The 21,547-nt window shown below is 39.3% G+C and overlaps 1 protein-coding gene across 3 annotated transcripts; it reads left to right on the forward strand.

Annotated features, from left to right (window-relative positions):
- The first annotated feature begins 366 nt into the window (after window positions 1-366).
- POPDC3 (popeye domain containing 3) lies at window positions 367-21,414 on the forward strand. Of its 3 annotated transcripts, none has more exons than XM_061131584.1 (4): window positions 367-384; window positions 18,191-18,922; window positions 19,849-19,957; window positions 20,952-21,414. In XM_061131584.1, the coding sequence occupies exons 2-4, from the start codon at window positions 18,438-18,440 to the stop codon at window positions 21,231-21,233; spliced, it is 876 nt and encodes a 291-aa protein (XP_060987567.1). In that variant the 5' UTR covers window positions 367-384; window positions 18,191-18,437; the 3' UTR covers window positions 21,234-21,414. The 3 variants fall into 3 exon arrangements, with proteins under 3 accessions (XP_060987567.1, XP_060987566.1, XP_060987568.1); XM_061131583.1 differs by lacking the exon at window positions 367-384 and adding an exon at window positions 687-777; XM_061131585.1 differs by lacking the exon at window positions 367-384 and having other exon boundaries at window positions 18,063-18,922.
- Window positions 21,415-21,547: the final 133 nt, after the last annotated feature.

Below are 21,547 nucleotides of genomic sequence, written 5' to 3' on the forward strand. Positions count from 1 at the left end.
ACCAGGGTTTGAGCACCAAAACCAAAGAAAACTTCACTAACTTCACGGGAGGGAAAAAATGTATTTGATTTCTGCCTTAAGTTGTATGCATTAGGGCTCATTACTAACTTGAACTTTTTTGGGGGGATCATCTGTATTTAAATTTTTTTCCTTCTATGATTGTCCATGCTCTTCATCCATTTGATTTTTGGAGACATTCCTTGATTTGAATCAAGGTATTAACTGTTCTCTGCCCTCTTTACCCAAGGATTCCCATCCCCATTCCAGTCATTGATCTCATTTTGTTTACAGTAGGGGTGGGGTAGCGAGAGGGCAGAAGTACACTTGCTTCCCATCCGAGGCGTGAACCCCATGGTCCTCTGCCTGGCATATAGCGAGCATGAGGTTTGTTTTTCAGCTGTAAGCCGCGTTCACTTGAGACCCATCTTTGCAAACTTTACTCCGCCGCGCAATCGCTAGGTTGATAGCAGTCCGACGACTCCCTGGAGGCTGGGGCTACCCGGGCCCCGCGCCGTTCCTGCCGCCGCCACCCCGCCCTTCCCGCGGTCCCCGGGGCGCGCGCCCGTGCCCGGCCCCCGCCTGCGCCACCGCGCCGCTCCGGAACCGGGCTGCGGTCACTGAGCGCCCGGGCGCAGGGCGGGCACCGGCGCGGGGTGGCCAGGAGCGCGTGAGCCGGGCTCCAGGGACTTCGCGCCGGTCGGCGGGGCCCGATGCGCTCGGCTGGGAAACTTCTGCGGGCGCGAGGCCGGAGCTCTGCGTGAGGCCGAGAAAGGCCAGGTAAGGAGGGAGCCGGGGCGCCTCGGCCGCCACCCTCCCGCCGCCGTCTGCACCCTCACACCTTGCGGCGCCGGGGCTGCTTGCCGGGTGCGGTGTCTGTCCTGGCCCCGCTCCTGGGAGGGGGTCGCGACCTGCAGACCCCCAGCAGCGCCCAAGCTTCTCTGCCTGTGCCCCTGATTGCGCGGCGCTGCCGCCTGCCTCCCGCTCCGGCCCCGCTCCGGCCAGCGGCGAGCCCGGGGGTCCGCGCGGGTGCCGCGGGAGGCTGGCCGGCTGGGGTCGGCGCACCGGCCCTAGGCGCTCGGGTCCTCCGCCCACAGAGGTGAGTCTTCTTCCCACATCTGCTGTTGGACCCACTCTTGCCCCGGGCAGCACCTTGGAGACCCCCAAATGGTCGGATTTTAGAGGGAGAAAAGCTGCTTCAGGGGGCCCTGACAGCCCTCGGTTGGCCTTGGGGAAGTCGGGCAGAGGCGAGAAGTTTCCCTGGGCAAAAGGTCTGAGTAGGGGCAGGGTTTTCCCGTTGAGTTCAGGACCCAGAAAGCGGCCTCATCCAAGGTCACGCTGACCTGTTTACTCTATTTGGGGAATCCCCCTGGGCGAGGGAAGGGGAAGGAAAGAAAGAGAAAGACATTTGAAAACCACGAAACTACCTCCTCACTAAGGTCGGTTACAGAGATATGTATTTTGAGGGTCTGTATTTTAAGAAAAGATTAAAGGCACAGAATCAAATACAGTAATATGGCTATGGCACACACACGAAAAATTTTTGTTTTAGTAAGGAGACATTTTGCAAAAAGTGAAAAAGTTCTATATGTTTAAATAAGTGGGAAAGCAGAATATAACCTAATTTGATTTACTGAACTTCTAGAATGTGACAACCTTCCTTCCTGACTTTTTACTCCAACTCTTGTGGTTAGCTATTTTCAGTTTGCAAGCTTGCTCGTTACACTTGAGTTTTATGGCAGCCTTAAAATATTTTCTCTGTTCATGCTAAAGTTTGGTGGCTATTTTCTTTTCTGTTATTTTTAATACCAGGGACTGTTGCACAAACAACTCCCTGGTGTGACAATACAGGAACCTGGCACTGTTCTTTGTGACCACTGAAAACCAAACAAGAACTACCTGAAACAAAATATAAGCAAAATAAATATTGGATCTCTTTCCACATTTGCCAAATGAAGAGGTCTGTCTGATCCCACATGATCTTTAAGGTTCTTTCCTTCTCTGGAAGACTGGGTTTGTCTTTTGAAGAGTTTGGGATACAAATATTAAGTGAAATCTAGAATAAGATGTATCTGTTCTACTAAGATTTTATACATATAAGCTGGGAGACATTTGATAATTGAGTTTCTTTAATCTCATCAGTTTCTCAAAATAGCTGAATCATTGTGCATCCTGGGCTTCTAAATGGTGACAGTCTATGCTATTAAATAAATATGTGTCAGGGGAAACCCAAATCCCATGCTTCTTATCACAAGACTGACTAATAGGGTTGATACACTGGAACATTCCTGTCTGCTTATTCTCAACAGTCCCCAGGAAAGATCAAGAATGGTTATGAAGCATTTGCTGCAGCATATGAGCATAACAACACATAAGTGACATGACAAGAAGAAGTTTCAAAACTGCTTTGGAAAATGTCTGTGATACATTTGCAAGCCTGAAAACTGCAATTGAAATTGGTTTCTGTAATTATGGGTGTTGGTCAGCTGGGATTATTAGCTATAGAGAATAAGTAAGAATTTACAAAAGTGTATTGAATCATTAATGAGATTTTTTTTAAAGGAAAAGAGAAAACATTCCTCTCTTTTATCTAAGTAGTTAGAGGAAAATATCTTAAAGTGAAAGTTATAACAGGTTATTTTATAAATTAAATAATAACAAAAAGTTGCTGACTTAAAACTTCCATAACAACACTGGACCCTCCTCCAGCCCAGAGAATTGAGGGATCAATTCACACAGCTACAAAGTGAGACATTCTCACTTTGTATTTTTTAACAGAATAACCTCTAGTGACTATCACACATACTGAAATTGGTGGGGGAGGAGGGATTTACGGTCTAGAAAGAAGGGCAAGCAGCTGGGCCTGTGGAAGAACTGTCATCTTTCCAAGCCTCATTTTCCACTCTGAAGAATGCTAATGATACTCTTTGGGTGGCATAGTTTTGACTCCTCAGTGGGTCAGTGTAGACAAGACCCAGTGCGTGGCACATAGTGAGAACATAACTAATCTCAGTTCTCCCTGTCTTCCTTAGTAGGTGGTTGTTTACTGACTGAACAAACTGTAGGATGAACAGTAGGTTATAGTTTTCCGCTTTTGATTTCAAAAATTCCATGTGGCAAAACCTTGATGAGTGTTGAATCTAGGTAATGGGTGTATAGGGGGGTAATCATATATTATTTTCTCTATTTTGGACTATGTTTAAAATTATTCATCAGAAAAAAATTAAGCGTAAAGCTGAAAAACTCATAAGATACATTTCTAGTCTAGCCTAACATTTTTAATTGGAATTTTTAAAATTATTCTATATGGACAGGAAAGAAACACAATTTTATAGAAGGAGTAGATGGGTGAGGAATGGCACTAGAGAGTAGTCCGTGGTGATCTTTAATTTTTTGTGGAATCTTTTTTTATTTTAAAAAGATCCAAAAATATGACAGTGTTGATATTTGATAATTTTGGTTGTTGGGTTCATGGATATTTCTTCTCTGATATCTTTGTATTTAAAAATTTCAAATTAACGTAAAATCACTTTTTAGTTTTATAAGAGTATTATAAAGGAAGCAAATAATACAGGTATATGCAAAGAAAAAAGTAGTGTCCTGCCATCCAGGAATAACCTTTCTTAGCATTAAGTGAAAAATCACTCCATATGCCCTTGCATTTATACAAATAGAAGAATACAGGCACATTAATATGTAATATGCTACTCCTGTGATACATACAACATTTTAGGACTTGTCTGTTGCTTTTGGTCTTGAATTTCTAAGAAACAACTTGCTTGCATTTTGATTTTTAAGACTTTAGATTGTCTTTTAAAATACAGCATTTATATAAAAATTCAATATGCAACAACTGACTTTAAATGAGTTTTAAGTAGCTTATTTGCATATAAAATGTATTTTTAGATTATCTTAGATCTCATAATTTGAAACTGGGCTTAAATGGTGTCAAAATTTGATTTTCACTAAAATGCAAGCTCCATGAGGGCAGGGATTTGTTGAATTCTTACATATGTTAATTATTAATGTGTTCTTGGCTATTTGAAAGTTGATGACACAGTCAATTATGCTAAAATGCTTATTTTGAAAACCAGCATCATTCCAATGCAACTGAAATGTAAGTAACAATTCAAGCATGATGCAAATTTTGTACTAACTTATTCAATGATTTACTCAGTCAGAAACACCAGGTGAACACATTAAACTGTAACCAGCTAACCAAGCCCTATAGGAATATAACACAAAATATAACACACACAGACCTCAAACATTACCAGCTACCTTGGTTCACTGAGTGATATCCTGCAAGATTGTGTTTTGTTATTCTTTTGCACTTATGCATTTTTCTATAGAAAAATACTCATTTAATATCCCAAGAATATTTAAGCATCTTGATTCAAAAATGTCAAATAGTGCATGCAAAAGGACAGCTTAAACACTGAAGAGAAGCTTGAGATAATCAAATATTTTGAAAGAATCAAGAGAATATGCAGTATTTCCTGAGCAGCAGGAATAAGGGAATAATCCGAACTGAAGATCATGACAGGAAGTACACAAAAATAAAAGCAATGTCTAAGGCTGGAATAAGCTCAAGTACTTCAAAGTCAATAACAACGAGGCTGAAAGAAATTTTTAAAAAGTGGAAAGATTGTTGACTGTCTGGATGGAGAACCAGTGAACAATTTTTCTCACAAAGAGAAAGCTCCTGTCTCTATAAAACACTCGAAAGGAAATGGAATTCCTTGCAGAAATGCTCCTATTAGCACCAGGAGTGGCTGGTTTGGTGGTTTCAAACATTGCTGACCCTGGTGTGTGATCCATCTGCTCATTAAGCTCAAACAAATGACAGGAAAAATTACAGCCAATTAGCTAGCACACATGAACTTATTAGGTGTGTTTGCCAGGAAGGAACATGAAGTAAACATAGAAAAAGTGAGTTCATTTGCTGTATGCAGGACACTTGGAGGAGAGCTAAGTGAAGGTGTCTTCCTTGGATTCATATCAAGGAAAGACTGTTTCATGCATCTGTGATTCCAGCTTCTCTTGCATCTTTCATCAGGAATCTCTGGTGAACTTACTGCATGACATGACTGCAGCTGACTGAAAGTGAATGGCTTCCTGCTTGTGCCTTTAGCCATTTCCAGAACATGAAGAGGTCAGAAGAACTTGAAGCAGAGTATGGGGATTGTTTGTTTAAAGCAGATAAATGATAAGCTTATGAAGGAGAGGTTTACAGCTGTTTCTTCACATTAAGAATTATAGGGCACTGAGTGACTCAACCTCCTATCATTCTGTTGCTCCAAAAATTGTAATTTCTTTTCTTTCTTTCAGTTTTACTGAAATATAGTTGACATACAGCACTGTATGACTTTAAGATGTGCTGCATAATAGTCTAACTTCCATCATAAAATGATCATTACCACATTAAGTTTAGTGAAAGTCTGTCATCTCATATGGATACAATATTAGAGAAACAGAAAAAATACTTTTTCCTTGTGATAAGAGCACTTAGGATTTTTCTTAGAAACTTTCACATATATAACATACAGCAGTGTTAACTATGTTTATCATGTTTCACATTATATCCTTAGTACTTATTTACCTTATAACTGGGAGTTTCTGCCTTTTGACCACCCTTCCTCTGATAACCACAAATTTGACTTTTTTTTTCTACGAGTTTCTTTATTTTTGAAATATAATTGACCTATGACACTATGTTAGTTCCTGGTGCACAACATAGTGAGCTGATATTTCTATATATCTCAAAATGACCACCATGATAAGTCTAGTTACCATCCGTCAACATACAAAGATTAATATTATATAATTGTCTTTGTATAGAGACACAAAAGACCCCTGATAACTAAAGCAATCTTGAGAAAGAAAAACAAAGCCGGAGGAATCAACCTTCCTGATTTCAGTCTATACTATAAAGCTATAGTAATCAAGACAGTATGGTACTGGTACAAAAACAAAAGTATATATCAGTGGAACAAGATAGAACACGCAGAGGTAAGCTCATGTACCTTTGGGCACCTTATCTTTGACAAAGGATGCAAGAATATACAGTGGAGAAAAGACAGCCTCTTCAATAAGTGGTGCTGGGAAAACTGGACAGCTGCATGTAAAAGAATAAAATTAGAATACTTCCTAACACCATATACAAAAATAAATTCAAAATGGATTAAAGACCTAAATGTAAGGCCAGAAACTATAAAGCTCTTAGAGGGAAACGTAGGCGGAACGCTCTTTGGCATAGATCTCACAGAAAGGTCCTCTTTGACCTTCCTCCAAAAGTAATGAAAATAAAAATGAAAATAAACAAATTGGACCTACTTAAAAGGTTTTGCACAGCAAAGGAAACTATACACAATATGAAAAGACAACCCTCAGAATGGGAGAAAACAATAGCAAATGAAACAAAAGACAAAGGATTAATCCCCAAAATATACAACCAGCTCATGCAGCTCAATATCAGAAAAACAAATAACCCAATAAAAAAATTGGCAGAAGACCTAAACAGACATTTCTCCAAAGAAGACATACAGATGGCCAACAAACGCATGAAAAGACGCTCAACATCACTCATTATTAGACAAATGCAAATCAAAACTACAATGAGGTATATCACCTCACACCAGTCAGAATTGCCATCTTCAAAAAATTTATAAGCAATAAATGTTGGAGAGGGTGGGAAGGAAAGGGAACCCTCTTGCACTTTTGGTGGGAATGTATTAATAAGTTGTTAATACAGCCACTATGGAAAACAGTATAGTGATTCCTTAAAAGAAAACCAGGAATAAAGTTACCATAAGACTGAGCAATCTAGGAGAGGGGATCAGGATGGGGAACACATGTAAGTCCATGGCTGATTCATGTCAATGTATGGCAAAAACCACTACAATATTGTAAAGTAATTAGCCTCCTACTAATAAAAATAAATGAAAAAAAAAAAAGACTCAGCAATCCAACTACTGGGCATATACCCTGAGAAAACCATAATTTGAAAAGACACATGTATCCCAATGTTCACTGCAGCACTATTTACAATAGCCAGGACATGGAAGCAACCTAGATGTCCATCAACAGATGGATGGATAAAGAAGTTAGTGTACATATATACAATGGAATATTACTTAGCCATAAAAAGAAATGCATTTGAGTCAGTTCTTGTGAGGTGGACAAACCTAGAGTTTAGAAGTAAGTCAGAAAGAGAAAGACCAATACCATATATTAGCATATCTAGAAAAATGGTGCTGATGAAGCTATTTGCAGGCCAGGAATAGAGACGCAAACATAGAGAACAGACTTGCTGGACATAGTTGGGGAAGGAGGGAGGGGATGAATTTAGAGAGTAATACTGACATATATACACTACCATGTGTAAAACAGATAGCTAGTGAGACGCTGCTGGGTATCACAGGGAGCTCAGCTCGGTGTTATGTGATGACCTAGAGGGGTGGGATGGAGGAGTTAGGAGGGAGACTCGGGAGGGAGGGGATATTTGTATACTTATGGCTAATTCACATTGTTGGACAGCAGAAACCAACACAACATTATAAAGCAATTATCCTTCAATTTTAAAACAAGGTATAATTGTCAACTATATTCCCCAGACTGTACATTTTAGACACGACTCACTTATTTTGTAACTGAAAGTTTGTACCTCTCAACCTCACTCACCTATTTCTCTCATGTCCCACCTGAAAATTTGTAATTTCTTAAGAAAATATTTAAATTCACTGAATCTAGGACTGAAGTGAGAAAACAAGAATGCTGTTGATTTGTTCCAGTAAGTCCAGATATTTAGATTCAAACTGTATGTGAAGCAGTTAAGTCATGAAGGTTAAGACAGCAGAGCCTTGGCATCTGCCTGCCTGAGAGTGAGTCTGGGCTCCTGGGCTCTATCAATATTGTATCCTTGTGCAGCCTATGCTTTAGATATCTCATCTGTAAAATGGGGAGATAAATTTGCCTCCTTCATGAAGCTGTGAGGATTAAGTGACGTGGCATTTTAGGGCTCTTAGACATGTGCCTGGCACACAGTCAGAAAGTGTTCAGTAAACGTTAGGTGGTAACAGCGTTGGTAGTACTACTAGAAGTACTAGTATATGAGGATTAAGAAGATGGCACATAGTTACTTCATTAATTCCCATTGCTCAACTCATCTAAATTTGGTGGAGTCACAATTCGAATTACGTAGCTATTTGTTTCGAGTTTCTATGGGCTTTTTTTTTTAGTATTATTCTCTGAGTGTGTTTGAAACATCAAGTATTCGCCATACATGTATGGCCCAATTTTGCAAAGAATTGATCCAGCTAAAAGTCAACCATGGAAACATGGCATTCCAGGAATTTTGGAGACTGGTGTATGAATGACATGTGGGCTTCCCCGGTGGCTCAGTGGTAAAGAATTCGCCTGCTAATGCGGGAGACGCAGGTTTGATCCTTGGGTTGGGAAGATCCCCTGGAGAAGGAAGTGGCAATCCACTCCAGTATTCTTGCCTGGGAAATCCCATGGACAGAGGAGCCTGGTGGACTACAGTCCATGGGGTCGCAAAGAGTTGCACATGACTTCAACTCGCCAGGCTCCTTTGTCCATGGAATTTCCCAGGCAAGAATACTGGAGTGGGTTGCCATTTCCTTTCCAGGGGATCGTCCTGACCCAGGGATCAAACCCTGGTTGTCTGCATTGCAGGCAGATTCCTTACCATCTCAGCCACCAGGGACCCCAAACAACAACATATGAATGACATAAGCATTCTAGAAGTTGCCCACATGCTTAATAGTGTTGGAGCCACTGGACTCCATGAAAGAAAAACCTATAAAGTGGTACAGTTAATTTAAATATAATTCCCAGGGCCACTTATCCTGTCTTGTTTTCCAGATATGATTAAAGACCTGTTATCACTTGATTTTCCTAATAGAAACCTCACAAGGATTGTCTTCTTCTCCATAAACCTGTATTTCAGGTCCACCGTAAAATGTAGTTATTACTTTAATGAAAAGCCTCATTTATAGTGAATATTCATAGGTGTGTATATTCATTTTTCTATTGCTTTGTAACAAATTACCACAAACTTAGTGGCTTAAAACAATACAATTTACTATCTCACAGTTTTTGTGAGTCAGAAGTCTAGGCACAGCTAGAATGGATCCTCAGCTCAGGGTCTCACAAGCTTGCAATTCAGGTTATCAGCTAGACTGCACTCCTCATTTGGAGTCTAGGGTCCTCGCCCAAGATTTCCAAGTGATTGGCAGAATTCAGCTCCTTGTGATTGAAGGACTGAGGTCCCCATTATTCTGGTAACTTTTGATTGGGTACTTTCAGCTCACAGAGACTGCCGGCAGTTCATTGCCTAGTGGTCCCCACAGGCAGTTCACAGCACGGTGTTGTCTTGTTTGTTTTGTTTGTCTAGTTTCCAGGCCCTCTCCAGTCCTACAGTGGAGTCTTACATAGCTTAACATAATCACAGATGTCACTATTCAATCCCCATTGGCCAGAACATGTTACCTAATGTAGGCACCCTCTATCCCATGCCATTCACATGAGAATGCCATTCAATGGGAAGACTTAAGGAAAGGGGATTACAGGACCTTGCATGAGCGGGGTAGGAATCTTAGAATTCTCCCTCCCACCATATGTGATAAAGTGAGAAACCAAACATGGCTAGAGATAATCAGATGTGGCTTTAGCTGAGACAAGAGAATCAGAGAAGCCTGGCATAGCTTGTGGGCAGGTTCTTCAATTTCCTCGAGTCTCAAGTGAAGCCAAGCTTTCATTGGTATAAAAAGTCAAAGGCATGTTCCAGCCTGGGAGCCTAGTGGTGCATGAAGAGACTTAGGTAGTAAGTGAAAAACTCCCAAGGCTGGTGTGGATCTTCTGGAATCCAGAAGGCCACAATCCAATCTCCAGCATAAAATTTATGAGACTGTCTACCTGAGATTTCCAATGTATTCCATAGGGTAACATCAGAAGATGAAATGAGAAAATGAGACCATATAATATAATTGCTTAAGAAAATAGGATTCTCCTAAGGCAAAAGAAAAAAGTAGCACCTTCGTTGGTAGAATAAAGGAGCCAAGAGCTTAGTGGGGTTGGCCATCTCTATAGGCAGAAGCCAGATGGTGACACATCTATGCCTTGGATAACATCTGACTGACTGTAGCGTATGAATACTGTAGCCAATATCATTTACATTTACATCAACTCTCTGCTCTTAATCTGAGATAATTCTTCCATATTTACACATTTATATACTATACATATGCACTGTTTGCACAGCATCATGCCAAGTCTTAGCATGATGAAGAAATGAATTTCTTCTTTCCTGTTGCTTGAGAGGCTCTAGACCAGCACTATCCAAGAGAAATATAATGCAACCACATACATAATTTAAAATTCTCCAGTAGCAACATTAACAAATAAGAAGAAATGGGTGAAATTAACTTTAATAATATGTTTAATTTAACCCAGTATTTCCAAAACATTATCATTTCAACACGTAACCAATAAAGAAATTATTAATGACATATTCCTTATCTTTGTACTGTGTCTGAAGTCCATTGAGACCAACGCATCTTGCTTCAGACCAGTCACATTTCAGGGGCTCAGTGGTCACGTGTGGCTGACGGCTCCTGCAGTGGCCAGCACAACCCTAGAATTCTAAGGCTTCTGGTCATGGGCATTTAACTTCAACTCTCATTTCTCTTTGTACTCACTTTCTAGATAATCTCATCAGCTCCAGTCCTTATTCAGTGCTGTCCTGTGTCATTTAGGACAACTGTTAAATATGCCTCCATCCTGCACCTTATCTTCTGCTATGAGCTCTGTTGTTAGACCAGGTGCATCAGGTTAAACATGACTCAAAGCCAGTCCCCTACCCCCCCCAAACTTCCTCTGATTTCTTTCCAAGCTTTAGGATCTCTTATAACTCCAAAGCGTCTTCATCCTTTCTCTGTTCTTCTGTCTCAGCAGAGACATGTCTTCCTTTCATTTCTTCTTCATGGTTAATATAACATATGCTTTTCTTTCTTTGTTTGTCCAACACCTAACCCGTTGACTCCGGTATCGATCATATCTCACTTTGGCTTCCTGGCTATTAACCTGCTTGTTCCAAAACTATATTCTAAACATTGTTTTTCTACCTGAACACTATTTATATAATATATATACATATATAAATGACCAATTAATAAAGCCAATATTTAAAAATACACACACTATCTACATTAGATTCTTTAAACTATTAAACATGTACCACAAATGAAAGAATAAACAAATTAGGATGTTTTAAAAAGGAAAACAGAGGCTTCCCTACTGGTCTAGTGGTTAAGACTCTGAGCTCCTGATGCAGGGAACCTGGGTTTGATCCCTGGTCAGGGAACTAGAACCCACATGCTGCAACTAAAGATTTCACATGCCTCAACTAAAAAAGATCCTGCATGCCACAACTAAGACCCAGTACAGCCAAGTAAATACATACTTTTTAAAAAATTAGGTGGAAAATATATATTATGGTCAATATAATATACAGTGGAAGCCATGTAGACAGATAGTAAAGACCATAAAAGTTCAGAGCCTAGAAAGTGCACTTCACCCATCATGTTAAGGAAAGGCAGATGCAGAACATGCAGACCCTGAGCCCCCTCAGAGATGAGTGTGAGGAAGAAAATGCCTCCTGACCTGAGCAAAGCATGGAAGTGAGAAACACAAGAGAAAAATGTGCTTGTCTAGCCCTGAAAAATAAGGATTAAAGTCCAGATCCTTCACTCTATAGAATGTTCTAGTGTCTCTTACCCCATACCCCTACAAATTCTTAACCCTGGTTGCACAACAAAATCAATGGGAAGTCTGTGAAAAAAATGCCAGTGCCTGGGTCCCACTACAGTCCTTAAATATTTAAACAATTTCCAGAGCAGGGCCCCAGTCACAAACCTGGTGTGAAGATGTGCAATCATAATTCAGTTCTGCCCATCTGCTCTATATTTTGACCTGGGCTAGGAATAACTTTGAATTACATATCATAGAAAGTGGTGTTATTGTAGAGCTGAAAGGTGCTGCAAATAATGATTTGTCCAAATCTTTCATTTTATCAATGAGGAAACAGGTCTGGGAAGATTAAAATCTCACACTGTGGGACTTCCTTGATGTTACGGTGGTTAAGAATCCGCCTGCCAACTCAGGGGACACATGTTCGATCCCTGGTCTGGGAGGATCCCACATGCCGCAGGACAACTAAGTATTTGTATGCCACAACTACTAAGACCACACACATGCTCCACAGCAAGAGAAGCCACCGCAATAAGAAGCCCGCAGGCCACAACTAGAGAAAGCTCAGCACAGACAATAAATAAATTAATCACATGCTGTTTAGGGACATTGCTAAGACTGACACCTTCCTCTTAAGTAGTAATACCAACTGGACAGACCAGACAGAAGAATGGTAGACCCAACACTGGGACTACAGCTGTGGACAGACAATGAAGGATCAGAAGACATCACATGGAGTAACCAGCCTGGAAGGACAGCCAGCTGGCAGCCAGAAATGGACAAAGCTGAGGCTCTTTAACCAAGGATAATCCAGGAATCCTTCAGGAACAAGATGAAATAATGGCTCTCAAACTGAATGGATACCTGTATATAAATGGCTGAGTTCCCTTTGCTGTTCATCTGAAACTATCAAAACATTGCTAATCAGCTATACCCCAATACAAAATAAAAAGTTAAAAAAAAATCAACTGAGAGCCTATTAGAAATCCATCTGTCTGGGTCCCTCCCTGGCTTAGTTATTCTGGGGTGGGGCCAGGGAAGGGGCATTTTAACAAGTCCCTGGGTAATTCCAATTGTTATTGGCTTCCAGAGACTGGTTTCTTTACTCAAGGATAGGTTAGTTCTGGGTCGATACCTATCAGCCTTAGGTGGTCAGGACACAAGATAGGGAAGAATAAGACAGATCACTCCTGCAGGAATAAGTAAGTTTAGAATTTACGACATAAGGATGGTTTGTCTTCTATTGAAATCCTCTGAAGAAAGCTTTTAAAATCTATATCTTCAAATGGCTCAGCTCTGTAGCAAACAAGCAACAAGTACAGCAATGCCATTTCTCTGTTATTTAAAAATCTGCTCAATATAAAAAAAAAACAAACAAACAACTGAATAAAAAATGGGCAGAAGACCTAAACAGACATTTCTTCAAAGATGAGATGGCCATACAGATGGCCAACAAACACATAAAAAGATGCTCAATATCATTAATTATTAGAGAAATGCAAATCAAAACTACAATGAAATATCAATTCACACCTGTCCAAATGGCCAACATCACAAAATCTACAAACAGTAAATGCTGGAGAGGGTATGGAGAAAAGGGAATGCTCTTGCACTATTGATAAGAATGTATCAATAAACTGGTGGAACCACTCTGGAGAACAGTATGGAAGTTACTTAAAAACTAAAAATAGAATTTCCATGTGATCCAACAATTCTACTACTGGAATATACCCAGAGAAAACTGTAATTCAGAGACACATGCACCCCCAGTGTTCACTGCAGCACTATTTACAATAGCCTGGATGTGGAAACACCCTAAATGGCCATCAACAGAGGAATAGATAAAGATGTGTTACCTATATACAGTGGAATACTATTCAGCCATAAAAAGGAATGAAATTGGGTCATTTGCAGATACATGGATGGGCCTAGAGACTGTCATACAGAGTGAAGTCAGTCAGAATGAGAAAAAACTATTAATACATATATGTGGAATCTGTAGTTACAAAGCAGAAATAGAGATACAGATGCAGAAGACAAATGGATAGATGCCAAGGGAGGGAGGGGTGCAATGAATTGGGAGATTGGGATTGACATGTATACACGACTGTGTATAAAACAGACGACTAATGAGAACCTTCTGTGTAGCACAGGGAACTCTACTCACTGCTCTGTGGTCTACATGGGAAGGAAACCCAGAAAAAGAGGGGCTATATGTATACACAGAGCCGATTCCTCTTCCTGATACTGGGGAAGATAGAGGGCAGAAGAAGAGGGCATCAGAGGATGAGACGGCTGGATGGCATCACCAATGCAATGAACATGAACTTGGGCAAGCTTCAGGAGATGGTCAGGGACAGGAAGGCCTGGTGTGCTGCAGTCCACGGGGTCACAAAGAGTTGGATATGACTGGGCGCCTGAACAAAAACAGCTGATTCACTTTGCTGTACAGAAGAAAGTAACACGACATTGTAAAACAGCTATACTCCAATAAAAATAAAAAAATAAGTGCTCCCAAAAGACTAAAAAATTAAAAGAATAAAATCTGCTAAGAATTTTTAGTATAGATTTTCTCATTTGAATGTTCCAGTACCCTTTAAAGTAGACACAATAGGTGACATTACCTCTGCTTTACGGATGAATAAATATATCTAAGTTCATCTAAGTAGCAAGGAGGAAACTAAAGTCTACATTTTCTAAATCCTGGTACTGTGGAAGCAGAATGATATGGTTGAGACAGTGAGTTTCAGAGTCAGACAGACCTGGATGGAATCTTAGTTCCAATATGAACAGTGTGGTGACTTTGTACAATTTACTTGCCTTCTCTGAGTTTCAATTTTCTCATCTGTGCGATGGAGATAATAGTACCTTCCTCATGGGGTTGTTGTGCAGATTAAATAATTTTTAAAATGTCTGGCCCATAGTTGCTAAGTATACATACTTAAAGGTTTAAGTAGAGAAAACTATCTTCTCCATATGTAACACATACCACAGTTGGGATATGATGCCAATTAATGAGGATAATATTGATAGAATTTTGATCTTCTAGGTTGCCTAGCAACCACTACTAACATAATACCACAAGCTACCAGAGCTGTTTTAATGAAATCAGGAATTCAGCTGCTCTTAAGGAACTGAACATTGTAAGAAGACAGAAGGATTCTCCTATGAATTTGGAGTTGTGCCAGACATCTTAAATAAGTGATGTCCTAACCCCTCAGTCAAGAAGGCCTCCACTTCTGTTCCCCTAGGCGACAGAAGATGTTAGAACATCTGTTGACCTGGATAGAGTGAGGATGGAAAAGGCAGAGAGGACTTGTTCCTCTCTATCAATGTGTTCAATCCACATTCCCTGAGTGCCAAGGGTCTGAAATACAAAAACATTTGTCTTTGCCCCTTAATAATTTTGGAATCAAGAAGAGGAAATGAGTCAGTGTTGAACAGTAATACAGCAGATTATTTCACGAGTGGCTTTCTATGTCTGTGTCCCTGGTAGTATTCTAAGCATTATGGACTGAACTGGACAAGCAGATATAGCCTGTCTCAAATATCCACTGTTAGGATTATTATTTTCCTGGCAAACCGTCCTGGCAGAATATTCAACTGGTCTCCCAACACATTAAATAAGATCTGCAGCCTTGAAAGACACACTGCCTGCTGGGGAGAGCATGAAGCTGAGCGGAAGAAGGCTTGGACTTCCAGCTTTGTGACTTACTGTGACTTTTACCTGAAGCAAGTTACTTAACCTGCGTTGGGCTCCACCTTTCTCATCTATAAGCTGAGCATGATGGTTTAGATACTGCCTTGCTCATGGCAGTAAGTGTGATGCTGTGAGATAATAAATGTACATGAAAAAAAAAAAAAAATGTACATGTTCTGAGCCCATAACTGCCATTTCAAGTTAATCTTCATCCCTGTGCCACCCAACTTATATCACATTTAGTTGAGCATCCTTGTGTCTGCCTTTACATTTCCTTATTCCTTTGATCTCAGGCTCTGACAGTGTAAAGAGTAAAAAGGGGAAAAGCTTGGAAATATTTTGTGTATTTGCACTTTGTATCCCCAAGTGTTAACTTCTTTTGCAGGGAAGATCAACTACTTAAGAAATCCATTGTGCTCCTTTGGCATGTCAGCATTTATTTACCCCAAAACATGACTTAAGGCCTACAGGCCTTTGACATCAGCGGCTGGCTGATGAGTCGTGTTCGGCATTCACACAGTGCGGCTGGCACATGGCCGAGGAACACTTGGGCTCGTCACCTGCCCCTGTCAATTCTTCCTCTTCTAATAAAGTACATCTGTTTTGGTGACTGAATAAAAACACACCAAGCGGAGAAAGTCTGGGTGTGGAGTAATCTAATCAGGGCAAGTCAGCACTCTTTGCTGAGTGATACAGGATCAAGGGTAGGAGGGTGGTTTGGTAGCAGCTTATTGAAACACAAGCTGGCTGGAAAGGGCTGGAAACACAGTTCCTCATATAATTATAATGGGTCACACTCCAGGAATGCAAGTGGCCCAGTATATTATTCCCCAAGTCAAGAGTTTAAGGGGTAAGATTCCAATAAACTCCCTTCTGAATTGCCAGAAACGTTTCACATTAGCATCATTTTCGCAATTTGTTGAGGATTTTAAATTTCCAGGGAGTTCAAATCCAAGTTCAGAGCTCCACTGGTAGTGCTTTTTAATATTGCTTTTGTGGCTATTTGCTTGGCATCTTGAGGAATTAACTTAAAATACTTGAGTTTTAAAAGTAAAACAGCAGGGAGGCTGACATTTGCGGTCTGCATATCACACTTCTTAACTACTCATTGTATTTTTTAAAAATGTTTCTTTGTTGTGAATATGCAGTGATAATATAACTTTGGGTTTTGTTTAAAGAAGAGAAAGGAAACATGTTCAGAGTGCCAGTCTGGCCTTGAGTCTCATCCCTCACAGAGGGATGGATGGAGTGATAATTAGAGGGATGTAGGATGTTTGTATTTGAAAGCAGCATAAGTAGAAATAATACAGTTGTAAGTTATAGGTCTGTGTTGTTTTTTCCTGTTTTAATGATTCACCTGGTGATGTTCTTAAAGTCATTCCTTGCTGAGAAGAGAATCACTACCCAGGATGAAAAACCAGGAATTTGAGCAGCAGCAGCTTCTTTATTTTCATCTCTAGTTCTGTTGGTAGTAAAATGCTGTTCCTTTTTTAATTTCAGCTAAAGTCATTTTCACCTCTGTAGGTACTTTTTTTCTATGAGACTAGATCTATGTTATTTGATATTTTATTACCAAGTGTTCTGGGAAAAAATCTATCTCAAAATAAAAACAATATAGTACACAAGTTCAAGGTTCTTGAATGTTATTTTGGTTTCAAAAAAATCAATCCAATGAATGCTTCATCTTGAAACCATTTATCGTTAAGAAAGTTGGTGATAAATGATATATATCCTTCAGCTCTGTCATCATGGTTAAATCTCTCATGAATGAGATCACATATTAGCATTTTTACCATATGGCTGAAAGGGTAGAGAATATATGTGCAGAGGAACTAGTCGCTAACATTTTTGACCATCTGGCAAATAAATGTGTAAGTAGCAGGAACTTTAATATTATTTATTTAGTTATATAGATGCAACCTTTAGCCTGAAAGAGCCTCTAATGCAGTAAAGGAGAACTGAATTTATATTTCTCAAATAATTTTGATCTAATTAAACATTTTCACAGTCTACCATGTGCTCTTAAAACCTGACTCCTAATGGTGTGTTTCTTACATTTATTGATTAGGGCTCCTTACAGTGACTATTTTAAAATCTCTCTCATGAGAGAGACCACATGATTGGATCTAGCATGCAGGCTTAAGTGCTGAAGTTCTGCTCTGCCATCAACCACTGTGTGGCCTAGGATAAATTAGTCTCTCTGAGCCTCAAATTCTTCATTTGTAAAGAGTGAATAACAAGTTGTCAAACAGCATCTCTAAAAGGGTGGGCCATGGAAGACATGAATTGATGCATCAGAATCATGTAGGGAGCTTGTTCAAAATACCAACACTGAGGCCCCTCCCTTAGAGATTTCTGACTCAGTATATCTGGAAAGTCTATAAATCTGCATTTTTAGTCACTATCATGAAAGATTCTGAGGTGCACTGAATTACTGTTATAGAAACCAGCTGATTATAGCACTTAGCTTTCTCGAAAAATACATAGTTAGCTAATTGTAACAAATACTAAAATATCTGTAAATTATTTTTAATTAAGCCTAACTTGAAAATATGCATCTTTTTCCTATCCTAGAAATGTAATACTTTCAGTATTTGTGCTGAATGTATTTTAACTTCATAGAAAGTAGGATGTCAACTTGAATAAGTAAAACACTGGTGATTCATTAAATACACTTCTCAATTCTGTTTAATTAGAATCCTGTTTTTATTTCTTATATAGGCAACAACAACATATTTGTCAGCTAGAACTAAATCAGAAGCCCAGATAAACTTAAGGATGCTAGCATGGGATTCTTAGTTTTTCAAGATCCACATACACCAAACCCGTAATCACCCCAGCTCCAGTGTCCGGGCTTTCTCTGGTTTTGTGAAGACTCAACTCTGATGATGGAAAGGCAAAGGACTTAATTATTTGCTTTGATAATATTTCATATTGACTGAACAGTGAACCAGACAGTACTACAGCCATGGAAGGAAATTCAAGTTTATGGAAGAACCTAATCGATGAACACCCTGTCTGCACCATCTGGAAGCAGGAGGCTGAAGGAGCCATCTATCATCTGGCCAGTATTTTATTTGTAGTAGGTTTCATGGGTGGCAGTGGATTCTTTGGGCTCCTTTATGTCTTCAGTCTGCTGGGGTTGGGTTTTCTCTGTTCTGCTATCTGGGCTTGGGTAGATGTCTGTGCAGCCGACATATTTTCCTGGAATTTTATACTGTTTGTCATCTGCTTCATACGGTTTGTTCACATCGCCTATCAAGTCCACAGCATAACCTTTGCCCGAGAATTTCAGCTGTTGTACAGCTCCCTCTTCCAGCCTCTGGGGACCTCTTTGCCCGACTTCAGAACTATTGCTATGAGCTCAGAAGTGGTTACTCTGGAGAAGGAGCACTGCTATGCCATGCAGGGGAAAACCTCCATTGACAAACTCTCCCTGCTTGTCTCAGGAAGGTTTGTACTCTTGGCACTTGTGTGGCTTTCCACTTTATTACTTACTAGCTTTTGTTTCTTTTCACTGCATTTTCCCATCTCAACGTAGTATAATCCTCAGCAGCATTTAGTATTCTGAGGCATGAGAAAACCCTTTAAACATGAATCATTTACATAGGGATTTAGAATACATGGTACCATTTACTTGAAGCAGGATATAATTTAGTCTTAATATTTCTTCATAGAAATTAAAGGTATGAATTGGTTTGTCTGGATATGCTATTTGTTTCCAAACTAATCACTTGGAGTCAAGAAAAAGATGATGCCAGTTTGAATGAATAGAATACTTATAGTTATTTAGCATACAAAGTATTTGAAACATTCTATTAGGGCATTCTTTTAAGTAATAGAGAACATTTAAATTTTATAATGATCATTTTTTTTTTTCAGTAATTTCTAGCAAATGCCCACTTGCTCAAAGGGGAAGTGTACTATATATAAAATTTGAAAAAAAGTTTGGGGGAGAAATAGGAATGTTATTATTCATATTTTTTAAAAGGGTAAATATTTAGTTTACAGAGGTATTTCCAGTGGTACATCTTTATGTTCTTCAGAGTTCTACTTAATTTAAAATCTGACTGAGTGCATTGAAACTTGTAATTGTAATATATTATACACACCTAAATGGGCACATATCAATGTGCAGTTTGATGAATTTTCTGATGAATTTCACCCACCGTTCCAGAATCCTAACTATGGGAGGAGCAGCAGTACATAAATTTTACAGATTTTTGTCACTTATTGTAATGTATGAATTTAATATTTTGCCCTTCAAGATTTTAAAAGCCAAAAGAATCATCAGAGATCAGAAATACTGCTCCCTGCCCTTGTCACCAATTTAGTTCTTTCCCCTTCTCTCCTGACTGATGTCCTTTGTGTCTGGGTAGGATCAGAGTGACAGTTGATGGCGAATTTCTGCATTACATTTTCCCCTTCCAGTTCCTGGATTCTCCAGAATGGGACTCACTGAAACCCACAGAGGAAGGCACTTTTCAGGTAAGGGACAACTAGACCACACTGTGAACGCTGCCTCTTTCAAACAGATAAACACTGCTTGTTTAAAAACAGGCAGACAAGCAAACAGGGCAGCAGATGACATGGGGTCATTTACACTTAACTTCGGAATGTACTTGGTAGCAGGCATGGCTTCCCCATTCCGCTTGAGTCTTACTGATTAATGTCACTTTATAGGTCCAGCAACAAGGAGAAAATTGGGTATCCCATAGGACAGAAAGAAGCCTGTGATCAATTCTTAAATTTTCCTTTGCTTAACTGAGTACATGGGAATTAAAATATAATCAACCGATATTTGACTCTAAACACTGCCACCTGTCACAGTTTAGAAAAACACCAAGAATGAAAATCTGTCCTTATGACAAAATAAGTGACTTTTAAAATTCAAAATGTGATGAATTTCAGTTGTTTTCTAGCAACAAAATGCTAAACAAAATGTCATTACTATGCTGCCATATCGGGTAGTATTGAAAGATAATCTTTCGGTAGGTTCTATTATGGCATTCATTTTCCTCTGGTTAATACATATAACATACATGTGTGTATATATGTGTGTTTTATATATATAGAATCATATACATATGTAGATCAGGTTAATTCTATTCAGTACTACAGAAAATGGATTAGGGTTAAATATCCACAGTCTTTAGGACTGACATGGAAATATTTCCCCAACATTAGCCAACTTTATTATTTTTTAATATCAAGTAGCTCTCACTTCAATAAAATGCAAAATATAGATATCTAAACTTAGAAACAGATGAACTGGAGATGGGCACAACATTGTGATTATTCATGTTATGAATTACATATATAGTAATAAATGTTGTACTTTCTCTATGTTTTACAATATATTGTGGGTTTTAATGTTAAAATCTGCATGAGAAATTCATTTAAAATTTGGGGCCATAAAAAAAGGCAGAACATTTCTTGTCACTTAATCTCTGTTTATGTGTGGTCTTATATGTTTTTTTAGGTAACCCTCACAGCAGAAACTGATTGTCGATATGTGTCTTGGAGGAGAAAGAAATTATACTTGCTCTTGGCTCAGCATCGGTATATCTCCCGCCTGTTTTCGGTTTTAATTGGCAGTGACATTGCAGATAAACTCTATGCCTTGAATGACAGGGTATACATAGGAAAAAGATACCATTACGATATTCGGTTACCCAACTTCCTTCAAATGTCAAGTCCTGAAATGTCCAAGTCATCCCTGACAGAACATTTGCAGAATTCCAGACGATATTGTGATAAATGACATCAAAGTCTCAAGTTTTATAATTATAAAAGACTCTCTTCATCATTCCCCAAATGAAATAGCAAAATATGGCAAATTGAGCTCACTAATATTTTTATAAATCCAACTCAGAGGCAAGATGCTATTGCCAGCTGTTTTATTCATCTTAACTTGTACATTGTGAATAAATTTTACAATTTTTTTTTTCTGTATTTCTCATTGAAATATATGGAGGGGGGTGAAAAAACTGTGGGCAATTTTGTCTTTTTCTGTACCACAACCGGGAGAATGAAATTTTGCATCCTCAAGTATGTCCTCAGATTTATGGAAGTCTG

This window comes from Dama dama, chromosome 28, assembly GCF_033118175.1.
Source record: "Dama dama isolate Ldn47 chromosome 28, ASM3311817v1, whole genome shotgun sequence".
In the NCBI taxonomy this organism is placed as follows: domain Eukaryota; kingdom Metazoa; phylum Chordata; class Mammalia; order Artiodactyla; family Cervidae; genus Dama; species Dama dama.

Excerpts from the sequence above, each read along its gene's own strand:
- POPDC3 (XM_061131584.1), top strand. The coding sequence starts at position 18,438 with ATGGAAGGAAATTCAAGTTTATGGAAGAACCTAATCGATGAACACCCT. Across the intron at positions 18,923-19,848 it reads TCCCTGCTTGTCTCAGGAAG|GATCAGAGTGACAGTTGATG; the intron begins GTTTGTACTCTT and ends GTGTCTGGGTAG. Across the intron at positions 19,958-20,951 it reads CAGAGGAAGGCACTTTTCAG|GTAACCCTCACAGCAGAAAC; the intron begins GTAAGGGACAAC and ends ATGTTTTTTTAG.